Source organism: Puma concolor, chromosome A1 (assembly GCF_028749965.1).
Source record: "Puma concolor isolate L17-30 chromosome A1, mPumCon1.1.hap2, whole genome shotgun sequence".
Classification (NCBI taxonomy): domain Eukaryota; kingdom Metazoa; phylum Chordata; class Mammalia; order Carnivora; family Felidae; genus Puma; species Puma concolor.
In genome coordinates this window covers 118,003,683-118,026,275 of record NC_141667.1, presented here as the reverse complement: position 1 = coordinate 118,026,275, position 22,593 = coordinate 118,003,683, and the positions used below count along the sequence as shown (strand labels likewise).

General features: G+C 43.9%; 1 protein-coding gene across 2 annotated transcripts in view; it reads right to left on the bottom strand.

Moving 5' to 3' along the window:
* DPYSL3 (dihydropyrimidinase like 3) overlaps positions 1 to 22,593 on the bottom strand; it is a 112,265-nt gene that overhangs the window by 44,657 nt on the left and 45,015 nt on the right. Inside the window, exon 1 of one of the 2 annotated variants that reach the window (XM_086701080.1) lies at positions 14,891 to 15,076. The exons of the other annotated variant lie outside the window; for it this stretch is intronic. Coding sequence (XP_086557206.1) covers positions 14,891 to 14,929 — 39 coding nt within the window. The 5' untranslated portion in view covers positions 14,930 to 15,076. Of the gene's footprint in view, positions 1 to 14,890; positions 15,077 to 22,593 lie in introns of those variants that run through there. 2 annotated transcript variants of the gene reach the window in all.

Here is a 22,593-nt window from a genome sequence, read left to right as displayed (position 1 = left end):
CTCTTTCTGGACACAATTCGCAGACAATGGTAATAACTGATTCTCTTGGTTGGTTTTCTCTCTGCCTAGAAACCTGCAAACCCACAGCTCTGTTTTTATTTGACAGATAGGTGATTATTAAAGAAGTAGCTATTTTTTCACTCTTGAGCCCCAAACTTCTCCAAGTTCTACTGGGCAGAGAAAACTGCAGGTGCTCTGAGAACAAGGACTTCAAGCAGTCAGGTGGAATTTGAATGAAATGAACCCTTGAAATAAATACAATTGAGCCTCCATTTAAAAATGATCAGAACTCAAAAAATGAGATTGGCAGGCAGTTAATCCCATAACAAAAACCTTATTCACACAATAGGCACCTCCTAGAATGTACTTAAGACTGCCTTTCCTATTTGCAAATATCATGCTGCAATCACAAGACTACATTCCCCATTCTTGAAAGCCTGCAGACTTCATTCCTACCTGCCAAGTCTTGACGTTGCTTCTCTGCTTCATAATCACTATTTAACATTCTCGGATTCTAACATCAGGAGAATCATCTTTTGAAATAATTCCCAAATAGTCCGTTCTTTTATGACCTGTCCCTGCTCAGAAATGTTTCAAAAAGTGGTACAAAGACTGAAGTTTAGAGTTGCAAATGTTTGATGCATACCCAAGCAAGATGTGCATGGTGACATGTTTCCAATTGTGTCTAAAAAACAGCAAACATATAACAAGCTTTGCAAGTGCCATCAAGTTAGCTCAGAGAGAGCAGGTTTCCATTCACGTGTTACCACTTTTGTCCCTGTTATCCCAAATCTTGTCACCTTCATTCACTGTCTCATTCATTCGAGGTTAGACTGAGCCAAGCCTTGGTGACACAGTGGGGAAGGACACAGACGTGATCCCTCTCACCAAAGAGCAGATACCTCAGTAGCCCTCTGACAACCCTGTTTCTTTGACACCTGTTTTCCGCAAACCACTGGCCCTAAGGAAAGCACATTAGCTTTTCATTCACTGATCTATTTATCCATTCATTCTGTCATTTAATGTTTACAAATGGCTCCTAGTCACAGTACATGAACAAAAATAAATTCTCTGTCATTGTACTGCAGTGGTTGAAAAAGCAAAGAATAAGTAAGTTAACTAAATTAATAACTTAATTTCAACAGCAGACAGTGGAATTCAGAAAGAAGGCAAGGGGACAGTGGAAGCTTGGAAGAGTCTGGAACTGCTTCTGATTATGTTTTCAAAGAAGGCATGTCTAAGAAGCTGTCAGCTGAACGGAACTCTGAATGATCTGAGGGAGCAAACCAAGGAGAGGACTGCTCTTAGGAAAGACTGTTCCCCACTCCCAGGGAGCAGCAAGCACAGCAGTTCTGAGCTGGAGGTGAACGTGTCAGGTCCCAGGGAGTGCGAGGGCAAAGGATGACTGGTGCAAGTCACTGAGGACCGGTTGGCAGGACTGGGAGTCTGGGGAGGAAGTCACAGGGCCAAGCCAGATGGAACCTTGACAGCCACTGTCTCTTTTACTCCAAGTGCAACAGATGTTGGAGCTGGAGAAGTGACTTGATCTCATTTACGTTTTTAAAGGATCACCTTGGTTATGCATAAAGAATGACCTCATGTGTAGGTAAAGTGGAAGCACAAAGATCAGTTAAGGGGTTGCTTCAATAAGACAATGGAGGCTTGAGCTAGGATGGTGCTGAGTGATGAGAAATAGTGAGAAGTGATTAGATTCAGATTCCACTCTGATGCTGAGCTGGTATATAGCTGAGCTGAGCCTTAATGCCAGTTTCTGCCGAAAACAAACCCTATCCACCTCTTAACTTGAGAGTGTCTTCCTTACCAATAAAGTCCGAGCAGCTTTAACCTCTACATTTAAGCACTGCTAGACCACACAAAACAGGGAGGACGGAGCGGCAAGAGAGCCATTTACATTCAATAAATAAAGCACCTCATATTTCCCATATGATTTCCCACATTTCCCATATTACTCTTTGGGTTTACCAGTAGATCAAATTAATTTGATTTTTTTTTTTCTTTTTTAGCTGACTGAATATTTATCAGGCCTTACTGCTGAAAATTCTTCTAAGCTATGTCATTATAAAACTCTGGCATAGATAGTTCCCACATCCACTCATGTCAACAGATGTGTGGGTCCGGATTCCTGCTTTAGCAAATGTGACCCAGTGTGGGTAACTGATTCCCCTTCGAAGGGTCAGATTTCTTCAGGGCCTGGGGTCCATCATCCCAAACCTTAATTCTTCACTCTGTACAACTGCCCATTTTGCAAGTAAAGGTATGAGCCACTTGGGAAGACTTTGTAGTACAACTCAACTGGCTTAATTATCTTTTAAAATTTCCCTGATCTCGGGGCGCCTGGGTGGCGCAGTCGGTTAAGCGTCCGACTTCAGCCAGGTCATGATCTCGCGGTCCGTGAGTTCGAGCCCCGCGTCAGGCTCTGGGCTGATGGCTCAGAGCCTGGAGCCTGTTTCCGATTCTGTGTCTCCCTCTCTCTCTGCCCCTCCCCCGTTCATGCTCTGTCTCTCTCTGTCCCAAAAATAAATAAAAACGTTGAAAAAAAAAAGAAAAAAAAAAAGAAAAAAAAAAATTTCCCTGATCTCTATATTTATCCTAAAATCAGGGGCAAAATTTTTCCTGTCCAATCCATTAAGTGGATTCTAAGTCACTGAGGTTCAGGAATAAGTGTTTTCTTCTTCCTAACTTTAAACAACTAGATAATACTGGTGACCAAACAGCTTGGATTAACTTCCTTATTGGGAAGTAGCATCATGTACTAAGTAAGGGTTTAAAGTTAGACAAGGAGGTGAATTGGGAGCTCACTCTATTAGTTACTTACTCACTGGGTAACTTTACATAAGCTAACCTTCGGAATCTCAGTTTCTTCATCTGTAAAGTGGAACTATTAATAATTACCATCTAGGCATAGGGAGGAATGAGATGCCATATACAATATTACAACTAAAAATCAGTTAGGATAGGATCTAATAGGACATAATTTCTCACACTAATCATTTAGGTTTCTCTTTTCTGTTCATTGAGAACTTCACAAGTTTGAAGATTTGAGTTTTTAAATGTCTTTGCCCTTAACTTCCCCCAGTATTAGTTTGCTAGGGCTACCATAACAAAGTCCCACAGGCTGAGCGTCTTAAACAATGGATTTTTTTTTTTTTTCCTCATAATCTGGAAACTAGAAGTTCAAGATCAAGGTGTGGGCAGGACTGGTTTTCCTCTGATGCTTCTCTCCTTGACTTATAGGTGGCCTTCTCCATCTTATGTCTGCAGATGGTCTCACTCTGTGACTAGGTCCTAATCTCTTCTTACAGAGCCAATCATAATGGATTAAGGCCCACTCCAATGACCTCATACTTTAATCATTTCTTTTAAGGCCCTATCACCAAATCCAGTCACATTCTGAGGTACTGGGGATTAGGAACTCAACACTAGAACTTTGAGGGGACAAATTTCAGCCCTTAACACATCCTCAACCTTTTCACCTCAAAAAAAAGTATGAGAAATGCACTGAACTAAAGCAAGAGAAACAGATTCTATGCTTCTTTTTTCTTTTTCCTTAACTGTTTTGCTGTGTGACCTTTGGCAAATTATTTTCCCTCTTTGGCCCATATTTTCTTAATCATTAAAATGAAGGGGTTGTAATAATGGATCCCTTATTTCTCTGCCTGCCCTCAACTGAGCAAAGCTAAGTTTTCCCCATAATTTCTCACATCAAAGACGATCTGAGATAGAGCATGCAATAAAGTAACTGAAATAAAAACAAAACAAAACAAAACATACCTTCTTTGTGGAATCAGCCCAGGATGAAGTCTCTAGAAGCAGAGTATTAAATCCAATTGCTTTAAAACCTTCTAAGTTGTTTACGCCCTCTGTCTCTGTAAGGCCATAATTTAAACCAATTTACTTGGATAAACCAGAAACCTCAAGCTGAATTTATCAATATCCCCCAAACAAAGTAATCTCATCAAGACTGGGGACACAAATTGGCTTTGAGGGAAAGAGTATATGATTTCAAATAAAGGTCTCCTTGAAAGAATTAAAGGGGGGAGGACTTTTAAAAACAAACGTACATACACACAGGGAATGTAAAATTAAAACCAGCTTCCAAGCTCCTAGGTTAAGCCATTAAGGAGAGGAGAGAAGGAGCTGGGCACGTCTTCCCCTCCAGCTGCGTAGCCTCAGGTCTCAGGACACTGTGTACCTCTACAAATGTCACAGCTGCAGCGACTCAGACAGGCAAGCAAGGGTGGCAGTGAGAAAACCAATGTGCTCCCTCAAGAGCAGAAGAAGAGAGAGGGAAAGCGGAACTCTCCATGGAAAACGGCCCAACTGCCAAAGCAATCAGAGCAATGACAAGCATATTGGAGGACGATGAAAGATGGCGGGATGCAAATCTGTAGTCCATCAGTCTTGAGCTGAGAAACTCTGGGTAGGTCACTCAACCTGTCATCCTCTAACAGCTTTTGACTTAACTTCAGCTAAAAAAAAAGCCACTGGAAACAAATCCATAATTTCACTTTTGTTGTTAAGACCAAGATCCTGGAAACAAACAAAAAAATTAAACAAAGTGGGATGGATTAATTTAACCAGATCCCCAAGCACTGGGATAATACGTGGGTTTTGTAAATTATGGTATGGAAGAATATTTGAAACATGGAAAGATGCCATAATATATTGTGGAATGAAAGGCAGGACATAAAACATCATAATACTATGTGGTACAATTTTAATAAATGGCATCTATAGTCATAAGAAACAATTCTAGATGGGTGTACTCAGAGAATTTATAATGGCTGTCTCTGAGTAATTTAACTCTGGTTATTTGTATTGTTCTCATTTTGTTTGTTTTTGGTAAAATTTTCTATAACCCTCATGCTGTTTTTTGTATTTGAAAAAAAAAAATCCTACTTAATTTTAAAATCTCTGTGCTGCGGGGAGCCTGGGTGGCTTAATTGGTTAAGCGTCCGACTTCCACTCAGGTCATGACCCCACAGTTTGTGAGTTCGAGCCCCACGTGGGGCTCTGTGCTTACAGCTCAGAGCCTGGAGCCAGTTTCAGCTTCTGTGTCTCCCTCTCTGCCCCTCCCCTGCTCACGTTGTCTGTCTGTCTGTCTCTGTCTCTCTCTCTCTCAAAAATAAATAAACATTTAAAAAAATAAATAAATCTCTGCGTCCTACCATAAACCAAACAGTAGAAGCAGCCCTAATTCATTCAGTCCCACTTGCGTCTCCGTTTCTTCATCTGTAAGGGAAGTCTAGACTAAAATAATCTCTAAGGGAACTCCGACTCTATGAATCTCACAGAGCTACATGTAATCAAAACCTCAGCAGAATCTTGCTTTGGATTTATGGAGAAGCTGGGGAGTGTCCTGTAGGCTATGGAATGAGAAGGAAGGATTCAAATTCATGTTAAGAAGAAACCCTCATTGGTATTTTTGTTAATTCAATGCAAAATGGCCTTCATTGCTACGAGGGGTGGCCCCCTAACAGGTTGGCCCTGTAGATATAACAGTCTGCAGCTACTCAGGACATGGGAAGGGAGGCTGCCCCTAAAGGGAAGACTGGAGGGCTTCCGGAACCAGGCAGTGCTCATGCAGAGGAGGGCACCAAATGGCTGTTCTCTGCACCTCCCAGAAAACCTCAGCCTGCTCACACCTCACAGGAAACAGGTGCAGAGAAGGACTTAACCCTGGACTTGAATTAAAGGCACTCCAATTTGAACCACTGTCTCATGACACTGGAGGTGGGAGATGATAAAAGAAGGTAGAATGTAACTCTGCCCTGCAGAGTTAAGACTGTGGGCTGACTAAGTTTGAATTTTGGTGCCACTGCTGAAGGCTTGTGTGATCCTAAGCAAATTTTCTGACCTCTCTAAGTTTCCTCCTCAATAAAATGGGAAGAGTGAGTTGGAAATCCATCTATGTAACTGCACAGTTTTGAGGATTACATGAAATAATGAAAGAAAACCACTTAGCACAGGATGAGATAAATGCTTGTTGTCATTGTTATTGATATTAGAAGTAGGAGTAAACTAATTTCCCCTCTGTGTTCTAGACTAGATGCTCCAGGGACAAGCACTACATTGCTAAGTCCAGAGCCAATGGTCAATACTTATTATATAATCAAAAAATAGTTAATGCTATTATACTCGATCATGTTATACATCACATATTCTAATATATAAAGTATTTCAAGTGCTTTCTGACCTGAAGTTTTAGGTTCCATAAATACATTTGGATTCTTCATTTTGCCTTCTCTTGTAAGTGCTCCCTTTGAAAGGATCTAGTGACTATTATTACACAGAGATTATTGAGACCATAAACTGTATGGTTTACAGCCAGGGATGAACTTGGTAAAACGTGCTTGAAGTTTAACTATCCTCACCCATCAAAGCAAAAAAATGAACTTCAGAATAATTGCTAATCACAGGAATAGCTCCAAATACAAGCCCCGAGAAAGTGGACAGATGCAAAGGAGTGACGGACTAAAAATCTTTGAGTAAACACACACACAAAAGCATAGGAACATTCCATCTAAAAGGCTAACCCTAAACCGGAAAGCAAAAAAGAACTATGGGCGACTCCTTCACCAAGCTTTCTAAAAGGAGGAAATTTCTGTACAAATGCAGACTGGCCTCTCTAACTGCTGCTAATAATTCCAATGGCTTGTGGTTTCTATGCAAAGACAGAAAGGCTTCAATTAAGACCTATGTTAGATCCTGGTTCAAAAAGTCACGGTGACGACTTTGTCTATTTGAAGGAAGGCATAAAGGTCTCTTTAAATCATTTGCTGGAAGAGAAACAACAGGTCCGTTTGCAAGCAAGAAGTACCCAGGTAGGCCCTGACACAGGCTGAGAATGAGGCCAGAAGCAGGATTTGGAAGAAGAGGAGGAAGGGAGGCCTGAGAAGAGAGAAGAACAAATGAGGGCTAGGCTCCGACTGCCCAAGTCAGAGTTGAGCCGGAGTTGACTCAGCTTGCTCTGCTAATGGGCTGTCATGTTTCTCCTGGCTCTGATTTTGTGCCGGTTTCTGAGAGCCAAGCCTTCTCTCGTAAAAGCTAATATTCAAGGGAGCTGTCAGTGAAAGGGAGGAGGATGTACAAGCACAAATGTATGCACATTTCTGGTCATCTTCTGATCATCTTCTGACTTGAAATTATTCCAGCAAACTAAGTGTTAAATGTATCCATTCATTCAACAAATATTTACAGAGGGCTTAATATGTGCCAGCCAAAGACTAAGTGCTACAGATTCAGTGGTAACAAAACCAAAACCACCCCTACCCCATGGGGTGTCCATGGCATGATTTGGCCTTTGGGGATGGGTTATTTCCATTGGATGGCAGCCATTACCCTTAAAATACTGGCAAGAGCAACTGGAAAGAGCTTGGTGGAGCATATATAGACTTGGAGCTGTTTTCTGTTGTTTTGCCTATTTGTTCGACCAGTCCAGACTCGGGACAATCTGTCACCTTCGTGCCCTTGATGATGGTAGCCTTACCCAAAAGAGACTGTATGTGTCAGCAAAGGAATCATGGTCTCATATTAATAATACTCATTTGAAATAATACCAAAGTTCTGCTAAGGAAAGGACCTATCAGTCATCATTACTCCATTTCTCTCTTGCACAGAGTCTATTAATCAAGTCTACCATCTGAGAAAAAGCCTGGGATTTTAAGTGTAAAAGGCAAGCAACCAAAGACCCTTAGACCCAACACAGATTTGGGCTGGTTGCATTCAGTTTAAGCCCTGATTTTTTTCTCACTATGTTCTTTTCCCTCATGGGAAGGACTTAGAATTCTTCTCTGAATTCAGAACACAGTGACAAGGGCTGATCAAGATCTCAGGATAAAGAGAAGACAAAATAAGACTCACAGGGTCATCTGCTCTGGCAGGGACCTTGTGGATCATTTAGTTCAATGCCCTCATTTGACTGACGCAGAATTGAGAGGGATAATAAGGGTTTGCCCAAAGTCACATATAAATTAGGGGCAAGGGCAGGTCTGAACCACAACATGCTGACACTCCATCCATGGTTGCCCTTCCCTGTCAAAAAAACATGAGGGCCCCTGTTCTCTGCTAGCCAGCAGACCCCTCTCTTAAAAACTCAAGTCTCGCTTTTTCCTGCATATCTCATTGCCCAGTGCTTCCCAGGAAAAAAGAGATTAATTAAGCTATGAGAAATGTGTCCTTGAATTCCAGATGTCCCAAATAGGTTCCTGGACCACTCTAGTGTGGAGCTCCCCCATCTGGCTTAGAGTGCTGGGCATGCCCTATATTTCTCTGGCACAATGGGAACAGACAGCTTGGCTCCTTCTGTGTCTGGGAAGCGGACAGGGACAGAGTGAGAAGGGGCCTTGGGCCCAGATCTGCACTTATGCAGGACAGGAAAATAGCATCTGCTTTTCCACCCTTCACTCCTACATGCATCTGGGCAAAAGCCAGGAGCTAACTCAGACAGCTGGCAAAGCAATGCGGGAGCCACTGTTAGAAGGACATTGCACTCACTCAGTTGTTGTTCAGGTGGTGATGTGATAGGTTTGGCCAGATCTTCCCCATTCATTCCACCCTGTGAACAGGGACCAGCATTTGTGAGCTAACGGGTGTGGACAGCTGGAGGTGATGGGGGTGGGGAAAACCACCTGTGGACACTGAGTGACTGCTTTCCTGCCTAAGAAACCAACTCACGCCCGGAGGGATCAATCCCAGAATCCTGCTTTTCCGACTGTGTGACGTTAGTCAAGGAAGGTACTTAAACTCTTGGAGTCTCTCTCCAGAGCGCAAAATGATGGTGAATCATTGCAGCTAGAGGAGCTGTTGTGCATCAAATGAGGTAATCCATGTAGTTTGTGCTAAGACACTCAGTAAATGGTAGTTATTAAAAGTTCCACTATGCTCAGGCCCATCTTCCTAACCACTGACTTCCCTACAATCTAATTAACAGAAGAAAGTTCCTCAAGAGAAGTTGTTTCTGTTAAGTAGACTCCACGGCAAGATGAGGGCCAAAGGAAGAGGCCAAAAGGAGTGGCTCATCCTATTCCACCACAGTTTTTTTTTTGTCTATTTCGTACACTGAAATAGACATATATTGAGTTTACTGAAAGAGGGATTTCACAACAGAAGAGTCTGAAAATAGAAAATAGCCTATTTCTCTGGTTTGTCCAGAGTCTTTCTCATTTGTTTCTGAATGGCCTATGGAAAATGGGAGAAAAGCTAAAACGGAACACTGATTTGAGGAAGGAGGAACACTGGAGAGCCAGTCAGGCTTCCTATTAACATTCATCATGGGAGGCAATGACATACTCAAATTTCCAGTCCCCTTAGGATTGAAGCACAAATGCAATCAAAGAGAAGTAGTTTTATATCCTAGGGAGACATTCCTACTGTTATAAACATTCTATAACTTTTCAAATGTGATAAGCAAAAGTAAGTAGTTCTATGAAGTATGTCAACAGGTGAAGAAAGTAGGGTTATTAGGACATGAAGGGTTTTTGTTGTTGTTGTTTTTCAAGTTCAATTCTATTTTTTTTCCAACTGTGGAGAAAAGGCAGAGAAAAAGCTACTAAACAGGGAGTTGTGAAAAAACTTCTAGAAAGGGAATTCATAACCTGTGTCACTTTAGGCTACAGGTTGATGAGGACTGAAAAACACTGCAGTTCAACCAATTAAAAAATGCCCTTTATTTAGGTTAGGGAAGAGTCTCTGTCTCAAAGTCCAAAGGCAATCCAATGGCCTCTATTAGACTGTCAGAAATGAATGAGAAGCTTAATTTTGTAACATAACTAAAGCAAGAGAAAAATAACAGTTTTTATATGACATTGTATTAATTTTTGGTTTTGAAAACTTGTATTCAAAAAATAGTTTCCTAAGTAGCCTCTTTCTACCCCAGACATTTATCAAGTCTTCCCCTTCCTTAATTTCCACACTGCAAAGTAATTGAGATTTTATAAATAAATCAGTGTTTACTCTTTTGAAGACACTGGGGCTCACAGACCACTTTCAGGGTCACTCTCCTCCTCTGGGCCTTTCAACAGCCCAGTGAGATAAGCGGGAAGATTTTCATTCATAAGCTGACAGTTCTACCATATAGACAAGAATTCCCTGAGGAAATCTATCCCTCCAGAATTCCCCCAAATGCCCCCCACCCGCTGCCCCATGACAGCTAGTAACAGGCAGAGCTCTTGACATACCTGAGGCACTTGGCTAGCGTTTCAGAAAGAGGAAAAACCTGGCTGAGAATCACCAACGAGCTGCTCAAAATACAAAGCAACAAGTGAACAGCGCAGGCAGGCCCTGAGCTGAGATGTCCATGATCGGATATCTAAGATGCTTTCCATTCCTAAGCCTTTGATAGTTTCCCTCAGTCTTCTACTCTGGAGTTTCCCTTCCAAGATGCTTTACATGGGTAGAGCCAAGTGTGGGTGACGGCTCTTCTTTTGGTCTCCTATACGCTGGTTCTCCATGTCCTAAATATTTGCTCCCAGTTCAAAGTGAAGCGAGAGGAAGCAGAGATGCAGGGGTGGGACTGGACCTAGGTGTCCTCCAGGTTCTTGGCTGGGTCTAGGCCCCCCAGCTCTTAGCCGCTGCTCTTCGTAGGACCCCTCCCCTTCGCCTGGAATACAGACTTCCCACGGCACCCGCGACGCTCACCATCACACCTCTCATCACACCACAGCACCCTGGAAACAACTCTCAAGGTCGTGTTCCCATCCAAGGACATGTATTCTGGGAATTCCCAAACACACACCAAACACATCACATCTACCTCCAATGCGGCAGAAAGGCATTCTCTGCAAGATAATATTTACAGAAATCCATTTAGTATTTGCAAAGAGCCACTTCTCTGTGATATGTCTCCTAGAGAGAATTCTGGAACTCTTTATCCACACCTTCCAAATTTCTGCTGCATGTGCCTCTGGGAGGTGGCAGCTGTACCTGGGCTGCTGAGACTGTGAAGCCAGACAAGACCTGCGTTTATTTCCAGCTTTGCCCAAAACTTCTTGCTGGATAACTCCGGATAACTAACTTCACCTCTCTGTGCCCCAATTTCCTCAAAATGGGTTTTTGTAGAGACGCTGACAAGAAAAGACATAGAAAACACTGGAACCTAACTGTGAGATCCCGACCTCTCCTGGGGTCCGCTACAAGTGGTAGCTCACAGCAGAGGAAAACAATGACTGTAACTATCCTAACTTCCTACCTGCAGAGCTCATATGCTAGCTATCATCCCCCTAAATGTTATTCATACTTATTTAATATGAAAAGTAAGAGACACCATGTTATGGGATCTGTTGAGAGTAGCAGGAAAAATATGCTTTCTGGATCCTCCCAGGACTAATTAGAGAATGTGAGTCTTTCCTCTTTACCACTTGCCCTGGTAACACCAAGTAATAGTAATGGTAGAAGCAGAAACCCCAAAATGAATGCAGTGGTGAGGGGCATGCACTTTGATTCCAATCAGGTGTGTATGTTTGAGTCCTGCCTCCAACACTTCTTCTATCACTGATCCTGGGCAAAGGCATTTGATCTTCCACAGGTTTTTGATCTATAAAATGAGGATAACTATAGTACCTTTCAGACAGTGTTGAGTCAAGGATCAAATGAGACAATGCATATAAGGCAAATAACACAATAAATGGCAAAAAACACTCAAGAGGTGTGAGCTATTCTTATTAGTTATAATTTTTAATTTACTTATTGATTTAACTGATGACCATGAGACGTCTATGTGCTAGGCACCATGCCAGATAGTGGAGACAGGTGAACAGCAGCACAAGGTCCCTGCTCTGATCTGCGGAACCACCCTAAACTGCCAGCCTGACATTCAGAAGCAAGGGCTCGTGTGGAGGTAGACCATACAGGTCTTGTACATAGATAACCTGAGTAGGAACAATGAGATGTGAGGCCAGAGACACTCACGGAGAAAGCCCCAGGCAATTCTACCAGCAGAGAGAAATTCCTCTTTCCAAGAAAGTAATAAACACAGGGTAGTAAGAAGGCTTTGATCTCAGGAAGGCAGCAAAAATAGGTGGCAGGAAAAACAATACAAACAAAGCCTTACAGGGGCCCCCAAATTGTGGCAGAGGGTGGTGTCTGGGGAGGCAAAAGGTATCCGGCAAGAAAGACTGCCCCCATCAGTCCTCAGATTCTAGTGACATTTTAGCTACTGGGTGGGGCAGCCTTCAGGGAAAGGAATACAGAGAGGCTAGAAAACTTAATTCAAATTCCATAATCTTACCATTAAAAAAAAATTATGCTAGAATGACAGCAGGGGATATATGTTGCATTTAGGTCTTCAGTGACATTTTATGTGTATGTATGTCTGTGTCCATATTTTCATGTTTTTGATTATATCTAGGAAGGGTATCTCAACCTTTTTAGTATATAGAAAACTATAATCATCAAAAGACATGCAAACATACAAAAACATTTGAATCTAATAGGACCCTTGTTCACAGAAATACAAACACAAAGCCTGAGGAAAATCTACAAATGGATTCCTTGCCCCCAAAGACCAATACCCCCCTCCTGCCATGCTCCTCTCCTCCTCTCCCTGCCAACCCCCACTGGCCCCACACCCTTTCCAACAATGTGAATACGAGGTAGTCTGGTTTGAAGAAATTCACAACCACTGTCCATTCCTGTCACAAATGCTGGAGACACCCAGCCCTAGCTTCAAGGGAGAGGTGGCTATGCAGCACCACGCCCCATGCACAGAAAGAAAGAATGGAAGCTGCACTGAAAATGAAGGATGCACCCCAGGGAAGAGCATCCAGACAGGAACAAAAGGGAACCCTTTGCAAACCGGGCCCTGGGATTAGGGCATAGTCACGTTATGGGGGCTTGGAAAGCGAGTTATCAGGACTATATTTCTCTATCATTCTTGAAAGGTAGCCTAAGTGATACCTACAAGAATGGGCGTGGCCCTCAATGCCATATCACAGGCTGAGTCCATAAGAAGAACGTTGCAGTCTTCCCACCAGAAAGAAAACAAATAACCTTTTCTCTGCTTACCCCACACAGGAGAACTGGCAAAGGTACACTGGCTGTAAGGCAAGTGGCATACAGCGCTCATACACATGTAAGAGCATGAGAGCTGGGCTTCATCCCTCCTCAGTTAGGGAAACAATATAAAAATTCAGCTTTTGTCCCAGTCTTTTTTTTTTTAATGATACCTTCCACAGCTCTCTGCAAAGACAACTGGCACTGAGAAAATCCAGTGCATTGTAAAAGATCCACAATGTTTCAATAATGCAAGGCCAACGCTAAGATCCACAATGTTTCAAAAACACCTGAAGTCAGTATCACAAAGTGATAAAGGAGGATGTGCTTACACCCCACACCTTTACCTGGAAAAAGGACCCCCCACCCATCCCCACTCTTTCTCCTAAGCAGTGTTTGTTCCCTAATACCAGCTGGACAGCAGCTGGAGGTGGGGTGCACTTGTGTGGGGTGAAGCTCAGGTGCATGAAAAAAAATGTTTCAACAGAAATAAACCACTTGAGAATAAAGTGCACTAGAGGCAAGAACAGCGACCTCCTGCCTACAGAGCTAAGGTCCACCATTGGCAATCTCACACACATAGGGCGTTCCAAACATAGCAGAACAAGTGCAAACAGACGCATGCCCGCAGCAAAACCTGGTGGATCCCAGGCAAATGAACTATCGTAGCAGGTACAGCTCTACCCTAGGGCAGCTGCAGAGTCTCCCAGGGGCAAGTGGATCACTTCCTTTGTTCGCCTTGCAAAGATGGAGTAGCGACCCATTCCCCCACTCACACACACACACACACACACACACACACACACACACCATTCACTAAAGACAAAGCACAACCACACAGCTGCATGCTAAACTAACAAATGTCAGTGTTTTTTGTCATTGTCGTTTTGCCCCCTACCCTTTTTTTTTCTTCCCAGTAATGCCCACCCCAGCCTGTGGTAAGCCTCATTTCAGCGCAGCGCAAAGAAATCCCGAGCCTGGGCGCGGTATTTTTGCCGCTGAGAGCTGGCTCTGGAGAAGATGGGGCTTCTCTACCTGCTAACGGCACGTCCCCTCTCCACCCCGCCCAGGGCATTTGACACCCGCTCGCCTCGGGTGGCTCGATCTTGCACACAATGGCAGTTGGGCACGGAATGCACCCAGCGTGTGTCTGCGACCCCCAACTAAAATCTGACCTTAAAACTCAGCCTATTCTTGGGATAAGGGGGGGGGAGGGTGACACGAAAAATATAAAATGCATCGAGAGAAAAAAAAAAAAAAGTTGTTCCTTCCCGCCACAGCCACGTTAGTTCAGACCCGAATATGACGTACCGAAATATGAATAAGGGTGAATGCAGGCAAGAAGGGGACAGGGTGAAGACAGAAGGTCCAGACACCCCGCCACCCTGGCGGCGCGGGAGGCAGAGCCGCGGGCTGGAGCTGGGAGAGGGGCGCGGTCGTGCTACCAGGCACCCCTGGGGAAAGGTGTCACCTCTCCATAGCCCACCTCGTCAAAAGGCACCTAAAACAAAAAGCACACCCTGCCCGGGGAAGCGCATACTGACACCCCAGGCGGCGCGAGGGTCCAGGGAGGGCCGTGAGCCAGGCGTTATTTGGAAACTACCGGCTGGTGGGAAAAGAGGATACATAATCCAAAGTTCTCGGCGCCACTCTGGGTTTCCTCTTTGTTTTGTTTTCCCCAAACGGCAGGGTCGCTCCGTCTGGGTGGCGCCCGGCGCGCCGGCTGGGCTGACCACCGCTCTCCACCCCCGGGACCCCGGGTCCCAGTCCCTCCCGGGGGACCGGACCGGGGAAGCCGGCGGGATCCAAGGCGCCCCGCCCGCAGCTCAGCGAGCAACGAGCGAGAGACGCAGGCGGCGGCGCCCGGAGCCCCACTCACCGTGATCCGCGGGATGTTCTTCTTGCCTTGGTAGGACATGGTGGCGGCGGTGGCTGCAGCAGCTGCCTCCCTCCCTCCTTCTCCTGCTCCTGCTCCCGTTCGCCAGCGCCGTCCTCAGCGCGCAGCGCCGGAGATCAGGTGGAGCGAATGGTGCGCTGGCCGCGGCCGCCGCCTCCTCTCGCCTCCGCCCCCCTCCCAGGCTCCCGCGGCGGCTGCCAGAGACAATAGTAAATCTCCCCGGTCCCCCTTTCACCCCCGACCCCCCCGCCACACACACCCTCCTCCACTCGCGTTCACGCCCGGGCTTTTTTTTTTTTTTTTTTTTCTTTTGCCGTGCCAGCTGGGACCCCGTGAGACAGGAATGGCTGCTCCGCGACTCCTCCCTCTTCTCTCTTATCCCTATTGATTTCCCTCTTTGCATCTGCCTCACCCACTTTTTCTTTTTCTTGCTTTTTTTGTGCCTTACGAGTGCGGCGGAGCCAGTCCGCTCACAGCCACCAGGGGGCGCGAGGGACTTTTCGGGGCGGGGATGCTGCAGTCCCGGGTGGAGGAAGAAGAGCGCGAGCGTCGCCTCCCGCCCCCGCCCCCTCGCCCGGCCGCCCAACCCTGGCCTCTGGGGTCGAGCCCCGGGAAGCGCCAACGCCCTCGGCCAGCCCCGGGTCTGCTTTCCCACCATCCCGATCCTCATTTTGGATAGGGGACGGCTCCCGACTACCCTCCTGCAGAGCCCGCTCTCCTCCGCCTTCGCGCGGGCTACAGGCGGCGGCGCGGTCTTTGTTACAGCGAAGGGCCGCCTCTGCCGGTAGCTGCGGGTGTAAACCCGCGGCGCAAACCCCGAGAAAGCCGAGACCTTCTCACACTTTGTGCAGCCCGGCAGGCCCGCTGCTCTCCGGAGACCCTGGCAATACCTATCGGAAAATGTAAAGCAACCACTCACTCTCGCAGGGCTGCGAGGGGCTATCGTGTCAGTTACCATCAACAGTTCTCTGTGTTTTAAAAATATTCTCAAAACAGTATGTTTTACAAGATCCGCTGCCTGGCTCTCAGAACGGATGAAAGAGCATTACAGCTGCTCTGTGGGTGAAGAGCAGAGCAGAAAACACCTGTACGTGGAGGGCCCTGGCACATTACTGGTGCGCAGCCATGGATGTGTGCTCACTACTGTTGCCTCCCCTGGGTAGTGAACCATGTGCGTTGCTCAAAATCCCTGGTTTACTTTTGGCAGGGCTGATTGTTATTGCAAACAAAAACATGGCCTTTTGACGCGGGAATATATGGTCCTTCGCCTACTCACTAAAATCAAATGGCCAAGGGAGACATTTTTGGAGGGGCCTTTATGGTGGGGGTTAACTGGCAGTCCCTAGGCTCTCCTTAAAAATGATTCCAAACACCATTTAAATAACAAAAATGGCTTGCTATGTGAGAATTGTATAAAACCCTTTCAAGACCAGTCTCATACCATCCCCACTCCTCAGCTGTCATTGCTAATGGCCTACTAAATATTCTGCAGATGTCACTATGCACAACTAGGTCTGTTAAGGATCTGAAATTCACATTTCTATAAGGCAGGCCACTGACCACACTTCTGGACAGCGTTTCATTAAATTGAAGGCTTTCTCTGAAATAGAGGAACTATATAAAGCATCCACCGGAAGAGGATACAGAATACTCCAGCTTAGCTTTCCATAAACCTAAAATGAACCAGCCTGGTCACATAAAGGAAGGGGAGACCAAGCCTCCTGAAACACACCCTCCTCTCAAGTGAATTAACCCAAGCTTCTGGTTATTCATGGATAACTGGACTGAATGCAGTCTTCCCAGGAAAAGTCCACAGCCGTTCCCACTTTATTTCTGTGATACTCTGGCTAGAAGGATGAATGCCAGGCAAAGTCACGTCACCGTACTCTTTTGCAAAGCCCAAGCAGGGTTTAAGGCCAAAGTCACGCCCAAAACATTTTGCTTTGTTCTTATGCTGAGACCACTAGCCAAGAGTTGTGAAATTACAAAGCATTCTGGGGATTGGCATGCAAATGAGCAGGATTATATTTAGAACAGGGTAAAAAGAGAATTAACTACATACTATGAAACCCTGCACAGCTCTCTCTGTATCTTTCCCAAAGATGTGTTGTAAACTTGCTGGAAGGGTTCTTGCAAGTTCTTCAGAAAAGCAAAACTATGTAGGGGATATTTACAATCCTAAGGAAATACCACTGCCTTTTTTTCTTTTTTAATATTATGAGTTTCTTTCCCTTCCTTGCATCCTATTTATCTCCCATGTTCCTGTCATTATAATCCAGAACACTCTGTACTAAAAAGATTTATGCCATATTTTTGATCACTTGATTGTGTGTGTGTGTGTGTGTGTGTGTTGTTTCAAATTAGAAGACTTGGGGTTAAACTCTTTGAGGTCAGGTTTGCATACTAGAGGCCATGGAGAATGGACTTGTGATGTGTTTCTCCAGAGTGACAAGCCAGGCACAGGAATGCGTAATAACCAGCTAATCGGTTCAAGCTGTTGCTACAATCAGAAATGTACAACAAACACTATTTTCCCCCTCTGGTGTCCCCTCAATCGTCTTTTTCTTTCTTAAATCAAAAGAAAGTGTCCAGGATGAGTTTGAAGGAAAAAGCCTTCCTTGGCTGGGCCTGTCTTTGAATAAGAAAGGCAGCCATCGACACAGGATGCCTCTGTGTCTGGCCAAGAGAACGAGGAGTGGAACCAGCATGGATGTTTTCCACAGAAGAATGACTCTGAATGGTTTTCCTTGGACACACAGCAGTGCTTGGCTTTAGGTATCTCAGGAAACTATGAGAAAAAGAAAAGGAGACACAGGGAGACAATTTATGGCCCCAAAGAAACTTAATTTTGGCCACCAAACCTATCATATTGGTAGACTTCCACACCTCAATCAAAGCTACTTTATTCTAGTTACTCAGACCAAAGGCGTGGCATCGTCCTTGACTCTTCTCCTTCAATCCACCCAATTTGCACTCCATATCCAGTCTTCCAGGAAATGCTATTTGTTCTGTGTCTTAACTATATGCAGAATGATAAAGTTAATTCATATATTGAGACCCACAAAATGGAGGCTGCTCCAGTGGTCAGGACCATGTCACAAACCTAAACCTAAGTCAGCTTCCACTTACAGGAAGAAACACCAGTCAAGGAAACCTAACAAACATCCATCCCAATTCTCCAACCTGTCTAGCTAGCTTACTTTACCCTAGAAAATAGGACCTGCTAGTATTATAAGGAAATCCCTAGTCAACCATGCCCTGTTTCCAAGTTGCTTCTTCTAACTCCCTGTAAAACTCACTCTTGCCCGAAATCCTTCAGGAAGCATGTTTCACTGCTTGTGAGGCACTGTACTCCCCCAATCTGTGGATTGTTTTCCATTGAATAAAGGACATCAAACTAGTTAATCAGTTGTATTCTTCATGTCATCTGAAAATATTATGATCTCTTAATCTGCAAAGCTTCTTTCTGTGCCTAGCTACCATCATGTACCCCTTGGACTAATGCAGTAACCTCCTCCCTGGGTCTCTTCCATCATTCATTCATCCATTCATTTTCACAATATTCACATGATGTTTATCTTGAGCTTATTACACACTAATACTTTTCCAGGGGCTAGTATTATAGAGGTGAATAATAATAATAATAATAATAATGTCCCAGATCTCATGCACTTTACATTATACCCTTACTCTAAAATAAGGCATTTATTGGTGCCCTTTCATGCCTGCTTTATCTTCATGGTACTTTTCACCATATGTATATTCATTTATCTATATTAATTTATCATTGAGTATTCTTCTCCCCATCATTTAGAATGTAAGCTTCTCGAGGGCAGGGAATGTGTTGGTTTTATTTATCCTCAGTGTGTGAAACAGGACTCTGCCCATAGAAATTGCTCAATAATTATTAGGTAACTATGTGATTTTTAAATTGTGTCTGAAGAAAGAGTAAATAAAAGGAATAAAAATGTTTCTACAGCTAAAGTGCATGTGGTTAGAATCTAGATTTAAGAATACCTATTTTTCCTTCTCCTAAGGCTTCTTAGAGTCTCCTGATTCCAGATTTCACAGCAGGTGAATTCAAGCTGGTGAGGAAATCCCTTTGTTAATATGATACAGTCACAAGACTCTAAGGCAATACATGGGGCAAAGAATGACTCAGTAGAATAGATTTGGTGCCTGAGCACTGATTAGAGAGCCATGCCTTTGAAAGGAGCTACCATCAAAATGTATAAGAACATCAAGAGCCTTGTGTTAACTTAAAGAATTAAAAAACAATTGATAACTGGGTTTAGAGGGAAAACTAGGGACTAAGAATGGTGTGTTGTTTAAGGATGTGGATTTGGAAACAGAGGGATCTTGGTTCTTATTGACTGGTTGACTGACTGATTGATTGATTGATTATATAGGATAGGCACCTAGACATTAGGAATACAAATATTTGAATAAAGTAGACAAAATCCATGCCCTCTTGAAATTTACATTTTAGTAAAGGAACAAGTCAATGGTTAAGAATTACAATATGTATTGTTTAAAGTGGTAGGAAGTGAACTGAGGATAAATAAACCTAGGTTGGGAAGGTGAAAGTCATTCCAGTGTCTTGAGTTTCGGCTGGAATTTTACATAGGAAGGTCACAGAAAGCCAGGTGAGATGATGGTAGCTTGGACCAAATGGTAACAGGAGAAGCAGTGAGAAATGGACACATACCAGATATATCCCAAGGTAAAGCTAACAGTATTTGCTGACGGACTTTTGACCAGGGTGTGAGAAAAAGAGGAATTGAGAATTACACTAAATTTGTGGGCCTGAGCAACTGAAAAGATGAAGGTGTACCTCACTGAGACAGGGGAAAAGTGGGAGGAATAGCATTGGGGGAAAGATTGGGAATAGGTCTCTGGACATTCCTATTAAATATCGAACTGAAATGTTGAGCAGGAAGGTGAGTATCTGGGATTGAAAAGCTAACAGAAGATCTGGGCCCGAGGCAGCGATTTGGGAGGTGTCAGCCTCTAGGTATTATTTAACAATGCTGGGGGAGACCACCAACGAAATGAGGGAGACAGAGGGCAGACAGGTCTGAGGAAGTAAGTGTTCTGAGGAGAAATGAGCAACCAGAAAAAGAAGTGGAGAGAGTGGTCAATGAGACAGACGGTACACTGTGAGAACATGGTGTTCGGAAGGTCAAGACTCTATTTCAAAGAGGGAACGTGTTCACTTTGTTAAACGCTACTGGAGAAGTGAGAATTAATCTGTGCATGAAAAACACTGTCAAGGTCTCTGAGGCCTTGACCTGAGCACCTATACAATGAGTATCTTAATAGGCACCTCATAGTGGTTTTCTGGGGACCATATATTAAATTCTTCAAGTCATATTTACCGAGTACCTACTATGTATGTATGTATACCGGCTCAGTCCTAATGAAGTCGTGGTGGTGGAAACTGATCAGAGCGTTTCCAAGAGACCATCAAAGTGGAAACTGGAGACATCTAATGTAGACACCTCTCTCAGTGGATTTTATTGTAAATGGGCACAGGGAAATGGGGCAGTAACAGGGAGAAAGAGTGGAATCTCATGTGAGAGAAATAACAGCATGGTTGTAGGCGGATGGGGCTGAGAAGAAACTTCAAGATGCCAGGAGAGAATTGAGACCAGAGCCCTATCATTCTCGGATGGGCAACGCAGGTGACATCTAGTGTTCAAATGGAGGTCTTGCCCATAGCCAAGAGCAAAGATGGTTCCTCCACAGGAACTGAGGATGAAGTATGGGATCTAGGCTGGTTAAGCAAGAAAGGAGGGCATCAGTGTACAGGGAGATGAAAGATAGTGAAAAGTCCATCAGCAAATACTGTTAGCTTTACCTTGGGATATATCTGGTATGTGTCCATTTCTCACTGCTTCTCCTGTTACCATTTGGTCCAAGCTACCATCATCTCACCTGGCTTTCTGTGACCTCCCTATGTAAAATTCCAGCCGAAACTCATATTGAAGATTAAAGAAGATCATTCATGTAAAATTTTTAGCACAAAGCAAGTTAACTAGATGGTATGACATGACTATTCTGCCATGACTTTTACTGTTCTGATTTTCCAAACTTGTTTATGCCAGGGACTATGTCTTATTTATTTTTGCAGTCCCCAGCTCTTTCACAATGCTTGAAATAGAGTAGAATTAATGCAATAAAAAATACATTGAATAGAGAGGAAACTCAAGAATATTCTCTGCCTTCCTTTTAATCTCCAAAATATCTAAAATAGCCATTTACACAGTGTTGACCATTGAAAATATTTTCTACTTTTTAAAAACAAATTTATACTTTGCCATATTAATATGGGGAATCATTTCCCTTGGTCCTGCTTTGAAGGATGGAGGAAAACAATAGCTCCAAACAAATACAGAAAGAGTTCTGAAGGGGCAAAAACCACACATCAGGCCTTTGTGAAACATATAAGCTATTCTAATATCAGTAAAAATACACATTTAATCTCAGAACTGTCCATTAAGTCATTTGGGTCCATTAATTTTGCCCACAGTTCAAACAAAGGAAATCTTAGTCATGTACTTCCAGTATCTCAAAATGAAAATCAAGGTGGTGATTCACCTGCTATAATTAGATGTTTATACACTAAATACACAGAAATAACCTGACAAACAATTCTACCTTTGATACACATAAGCCAGAAAAGAAAAACAATATATCATAGACACACACAAAATATTCCCACAAACCTATTCCAAAATCATACTGATACCAGCCTGAGGAAGGTGTGTAAACCTACTTCTCCCTAGATAGAGATTCTCATTTATTTCTTCAGTAGAGGATGGTTCTGAAGGCCTCCAACCTTCATAAGCTTTGATGGCACTTCCTTTCTAAGCCACAGTCAGGCTAGGGTTAGGGGGTAAGGTTGGGAGGGTGGAGGGATAAATTACTGTGTTCACCTCCATCTCTGGCCCAACACATGTTAGACACACAGGTGAGGTCACATGTACTACAACTGCAGTAGGAAACTAAAATAGGTAGTAATCAAAATGAATCAAGGATGGATGATCATCAGGCTGAAGGCAGTTACTCCACTAAAAAGTCCTAGCCTCGTGCCTACTTTCTAGATCTGACCTAGTTTTGAGGCTTGCAAAATGTTAACTGAAGGAGAAGCTGGGTTATCGTGAGGAAAGATCCTGCAACACCATGACCAGTACATATGGTAATGATTCCTCTGGTCCTTTGTCCTTCCTCAAGGGTCCTAGGGCCAAATACTAATGCCACTGTAAGGTGGGAAATACGGCCCTAAACACTGAGAAGGCAGGTGGATATGAGTTCCCAGCCGACAATGATACCAAGAGACGAGGCATCAACATAGCTCCTCTGTTACAGTGAAAGCATGCTAAGGCCAGGTAATAAATGGACTCCTGGTCTAGTTCTGCCTTACCTTTGGCTGATTAGGCTTACAGATCACCCTACTGGTCATTTTCACAAACCACTATTGATTAATTGGAATGGAAAAATATGGCAAATAGCACACCCACGTTGGTTTCTTAGCCTGTGGGGTAACAGCAATCAAGTTGGGAAGACCAAGCAGAAGGCTCTAAAACTGTTCCCCACCTCTACCCCAGGATGTTAAATCAAGATAGCAAATTTTAAAAAATTTTGCATCCTAAGAGAATGGCAGAGGTCATCAACACCCTAAG